The sequence below is a fragment of the Palaemon carinicauda genome, chromosome 7, assembly GCF_036898095.1.
Source record: "Palaemon carinicauda isolate YSFRI2023 chromosome 7, ASM3689809v2, whole genome shotgun sequence".
Lineage (NCBI taxonomy): Eukaryota > Metazoa > Arthropoda > Malacostraca > Decapoda > Palaemonidae > Palaemon > Palaemon carinicauda.
Window position 1 is genome coordinate 106,195,360 of NC_090731.1, and position 6,205 is coordinate 106,201,564.

A 6,205-nucleotide genomic window follows, 5' to 3' on the forward strand; every position below is an offset into this window, starting at 1 on the left:
TGAATGGATCGAAGATTGGCTAACAAACAAGTAAGAGAGTCTTAATGAATGGAGAAGTTTCAGAGTGGGCTGCTCATACAAGAATATTACCTCAAGTAAAAAAACTGGAATCAAAAAGATACAACACCAATCAATGTGGCAGTTTTTTACAAGCAAAATAGCAAATACTTGGAATAGACTTCAAGTGGATATAGTGAGCAGTAATACGGTAAACGAGTTCAAGAATAAGTTAGACAAGATCATAAGAATTCTAAATGCTCAAACTAAATCGCTCTACCAAAGAGCAAATGGAATATCTGCGAATGGACTAAAAAGTGTTTGAGGAATCCAAAATCCTTGTATCTCTCTCTCTCTCTCTCTCTCTCTCTCTCTCTCTCTCTCTCTCTCTCTCTCTCTCTCTCTCTCTCTCTATCTTTAGAAATGTCAAGATCAATGAAGAGAAAAGAGTTGCTTCAGCTAGTAAAAAAAAAAACCGAAAGAACTTTTTGCATATATAACCAGTAGAAAACCCATTAAAACAGCAATAGTCAATTATAAGACTAAGAAGGACATATTATAATGAATGATTTGGAAAAGGCCGAAATGATGAATACATACTTTACAACTCTATTTACTAATGAAGTATCAACTACACTCCCAGCATCAGCTATCAAATATGAAGGGACACAACTTTATAATGGAAGATGTCAAAAATAAAATAAAGAGAACTCAGTAAGTATAGGGTACTAGATTCAGATGATATTCATCCAAGAGACATTCTATAACTAGAAAAGATAACCACATACTTTTTACAATATGTTCCGAAAAACATTTAATGAAGATGGGTGACGCAAGGATGTGGAAATTAAGCAATGTTCCTCAAATCTACAAATCATCGTCGTCATCAGTATCATCATCATCATCATCTCCTCCTCCCATGCCTATTGACGCAGAGGGCTTCAGGTAGATATCGCCAGTCATCTTATATCTTTGGCTTTTAAATCAACACTTCTTCATTCATCACCTCCTACTTCATGTTTCATACTCTTCAGTCATGTAGGCCTGGGACTTCCAACTCATTTAGTGCCTTGTGGAGCCCATTTGAAATTTTTGGTGAACTTATTTCTCTTGAGGAGTGCGAAGAGCATGGCCAAATCATATCCATCTACCCCTCATCATGATCTCATCCACACAAGGCACTCGAGGATCTGTCCTATAGTTTCATTTCTAATACTCCTCTGTCATTTAACTCCCATTATTCTTTTGAGGACTTTGTTAGCTAATTTACAAAATCTGTTGGATATTGTTTTATTGTTATACCACGACGCATGTCCATAGAGTAACACCGATCTTACTAAACTGATATATAACCTGATTTTTATATGTAATTTCAGGTGATTCGATTTCCAAATTTTACTTAACCTACCCATTGTCTGATTTGCTTTTGCAGTCTTTCACTAAACTTGAATTTTTAAAGATTTTGTATTAGAGATCATAGTTACTAAATAATTAAATAATTCTGCCTCATTAATCCTTTCTCTTGCAATGATATTTCTTCTTCCATTGCATATTCCGTTCTCATCATTAGTGTCTTTCTTCTATTTATTTTAAGCCCAACCTCATTTTGTATTTCCTGCATTCTGGTAAGCAAGCTTTGCAATCTTTGTGGTTTCCTGCTAATAAGGGCAGCGTCATCAGCATACTCAAGGTCAGCTAATTTCCTATTGCCAATCCGGTCTAATTTTTCTACACTATCCGCAGCTTTTTCATACATTAAAAATTCCATGAGAACGATAAACTACTTAGATGACAACACATTCCCTTGGGAGTACTTCACTGTTTAATGTAAATTCGTTTGATAGAACTCCACTAATTCGTTGATAGGACTCCGCTATTCTCTACAATAAGGTACCAAAAGAAGAACCTGGCAATTAAGGCCTGTTCGTCTAACTTTTAGTGTCATGCAAACATTTTTTATCAATTATAGTAGATTCAATAGTAGAACATATAGAAAAAAAAAAAAAAAAAAACAATTCTCTGATAGAGTGCCAATAGGATTTAAAACCAAAGAAATCCTGTGTGATTAATCTCTTAAAAATTTTCAACATGTTTAGCATTTATGTACAAAAGCAGAACAATATACATTATATACTAAGGCTTCCAAAAGGATTTTGACAAAGTTCCTCCTAAAAGAATTTTGGTTTAAAACTAGAGCAATACGCATGATTGATGCGCTAGCTGAATGGATTGAAGATTACCTGACTAACAGAAAACAGAGTTGTAATCAATGGAGAAGTTTCAGAGTGGGCAGGTGTTACAAGCGGGGTTCTTCAAGGGTCCCTCCTTGGCCCATTACTATTTCTTATTTACATTAACGACATATACTGATGATTAATAAGTAGAATAGCCCAATTTGTCCACAATACTAAATTTGACACAAACTGTGCTATCTTTATGTAGAAGCCTTGAGAGGATGTAATTAAAGTTGAGGGGAATGTTCCAGAAAAAGGAAAATGTCTTCAATATTGGGAAATGCAAAAGATATACTCATAGGTTTTAATAACCTAAAAACAGATTACTCACTGCTAGGTAATGAAGCAGAAAATTTAGACCAGGAGGAAGATCTCGGCATTATTATTAGCAAATATTTGAAATTCTCCAAAACAGAAAATAAAATTTTAAATAAAGCACAAACACTAATAGGTTATGTAAAGAGACAAATCAAATACAGATACAAAACATTGTACTGCAGCTATACACATCTGGAATACGGAGTCCATTTCTGATCTCCAAGTATTCAGAGGGATCTAGATAGATTGAAAGCAGTATAGGATAGAGGCCACCAAACTAGCCCCAACATTAAGACAATTTGGATATATACTGAGAATGTAACGGTTGAATTTACTTGATCTACAAACCATGGGGAGAGCCAATGGAGACATTCAGAATTCTTGAAGGAATACCAAATGAAAACTACAAAAATCGCTTCATTCTTATCACAAATTAGTCCAAAAGTAACGGATACAAACTGGAATTAAAAAAAATAACTACACCACTTAATGTAGTAATTTCCTTACATGCAAAATAGTAAGCATGTGCAGTAGACTTACATTTGATGTAGTGATAGTAACACAGTAAAATAATTCTAGAATAAGTTAGAAAAACTTATAAAAAACTCTCTTAACATTTAAACTAATTCGCTCTACCGAAGCAAATGGAATCTCCGCAGATGGACAAAAAGTCTTTAGGACCTCCGAAATCCTTGTAACTCCTTGTAACTCTCTCTCTCTCTCTCTCTCTCTCCTCTCTCTCTCTCTCTCTCTCCTCTCTCCTCTCTTCTCTCTCTCTCTCTCTCTCTCTCTCTCTCTCTCTGTATATATATATATATATATATATATATATATATATATATATATATATATATATATATATATATATATATGTATATATAATGTATACATATATATATATATATATATATATATATATATATATATATGCATATATATGCATATATATATATATATATATATAATATATATATATATATGTATATATATACACATATATATCCATATATATATATATATATATATATATATATATATATATATATATATTGTATATATATATACATATATATGCATATATATATATATATATATATATATATATATATATATGTATATATATATATATATATATATATATATATATATATATATATATATATATATATATACATATATATATATATATATATATATATATATATATACATATATATATACATATATATATGTGTATATATATATATATATATATATATATATATATATATATATATGTGTATATATATATATATATATATATATATATATATATGCATATATATGTATATATATATATATATATATATATATATATATATATATATATATATATATATATTATATATATATATATATATTTACGTAATCAAGGCCGCCTAACATTAGAACCCAGTGAATTATAGAACTTTATGATATTGAAACAATAAAAAAGATCTAAACTGACATAACAAAGGCTAAAGTGTGATAACAGTGAAACCTTACAAATGAGTTGCTTTAAAGAAAAGAAAAGAAAAATGAATAATTGAATTGTCGGCAAACTCTTCTTGGGATGTCCCAATGAGCATTTTCCTCAGAGCTCCACGTAAGGTCTACCGATTCCACGCGTTTGTGAGTCTATGTTTTCCATCGTGTCAAATACACACTTATAAGTCTTTTTAATCATTCTCCTCTCCTTTTTCTATCTTACAGTTGCATAATTCATCTAAATAAAATGATAAAAGATGATTTTGAATATTTGATAAAGATATTGAGAGTTCATAACGGCCTTTACAAAAGGCTAAAGAAAAGGTCAATCCAAGATGTTTAACAATAATGGCAAAGAATATATCCAAAAAATAATGAATGGTTTTTGTCGCACTCTACACTACTTGGAGAATGCAAAAACTTACGAATTAAATATGCGACTTCATTAAAGGAAGGACGGACATTCTTTATAGCAAAGGCTGATTTATTACAGTAACAGAAAATAATAAAAAAGTGGTTATGTGAACGTTGGGGGCCAATATCACTGTGATAGAGCATTAATTTAATTCAATTGCTGGTTATAAAAGGAAAATATGCTTGCAGGAATCGTTTCTCCTTTTTTCAAATCAACCATTCAACGTCATGCGACTATCTGTTCTACATAATATTTGACTTTCAAAAACTGCAAGTAATCTAATTTGTAATAAGATAATAATAGTACAGAAAAAATAATTCTGTAATCATTGCCCATAGTGCATTACAGATGAAGAGGGTTATGAGGGAATGCTAGGAAAATTATACACTAATGAAAACCTGAATTTTTGTAGCCGACATATATTATATTGCATCTGGACCTTCAACCATGATGAGTGATGAGCAGACATAAATAATTTCCTTTAACTTTTTTTTTTCTGAAGATTGGTAATAAGAATTAGCCCCTTTTTATAATACCAAAGATTTTATTGTTCACGCAATTAAACAGGAAGTAAGTGCAGAAAACTACAATGAAAAGGAAAACTCTGATAATATCATCACTCACGCACAAGACAAAACAATAACTCTTACCTGATAGGTAACATCATTAGTAGACAACAATACTGAATAAAATATTACAACACAGAAAAAAAAACTAGAGCGCCAAGCAAGGCAACCGGAATCTCTGCATGCAGTGCCTGACTGTCTCAGTGAGAAGAGCTGTCTGAAGTGCCTCAGATATTTATAGGAAACTCCTTACCAGTAGGGAGCAGGGAAGGCGGGACCACCACCCCCACCCTACTATCAGATATTCCAGAAGACCAGGGACCGCTTACCTCCTACACTGATTACTTTCCCGGTCTCTTGCCAAGCATTCTCTCTCTCTCTCTCTCTCTCGCTCTCTCTCTCTCTCTCTCTCTCTCTCTCTCTCTCTCTCTCACACACACACAATAACTCTTTACTGTCACGATATACAACAATCAATTCTGTAATACTCGTGGAAAAATGTTTTACATATATAGATAGAGAGAGAGAGAGAGAGAGAGAGAGAGAGAGAGAGAGATAGATAGATAGAGAGATAGATAGATAGACAGATATGGAGAAAGAGGTAGAGAGAGCGAGTGTGTTGATGTAAAAATGGCGTCCAGAACAGAGGAAGGCAATGTCATGGGACAAAGACCATATTCAAGAAGAATATCTATATATCTATATCCAGAAGGCCACCTAGCCTTGTTTGTATGATGTGTCGGCTAATTTAGTTAACCAACTTTATCTGATATTTTATCTTTAGTCTTTGAGTTGTATGAGTCAATTTTACATACATTCATATGTATATTGTTTTAGTTATTATTATTATTGCTGAGTTTGTTTTTAATTATGATGATACTTTTCCCATAACATAAAACTAATTCTGTCTGGACATAGTAAATCCATGCTCAGTACATCCTAAACTTTGCCATGGTTGTCTATGTACTGCCTTACTAATGGAGTACATGCCAATATTCAAGACTTTACCGTTTTCTTTAGACAGTACAATATACTATTATGCTCAAAAACTTTGGTTTCTCAAATAATGCAATATTCTGACCTTATTATAAAATAGGCTTTAAGAAATCCATAATTTTGACGCGTATGCCATTCCGAGGCCAAAGGAAATGGCAGTGTATATAGGGACT

At 31.9% G+C, this 6,205-nt stretch overlaps 1 protein-coding gene across 1 annotated transcript in view; it reads right to left on the minus strand.

Moving 5' to 3' along the window:
* The window catches only part of LOC137643616 (peroxidasin homolog), a 242,004-nt gene extending 236,746 nt beyond the window's left edge, over positions 1-5,258 (minus strand). Inside the window, exon 1 of the mRNA XM_068376331.1 lies at positions 5,121-5,258. Coding sequence (XP_068232432.1) covers positions 5,121-5,137 — 17 coding nt within the window. The 5' untranslated portion in view covers positions 5,138-5,258. The remainder of the gene's footprint in view (positions 1-5,120) is intronic.
* Positions 5,259-6,205: the final 947 nt, after the last annotated feature.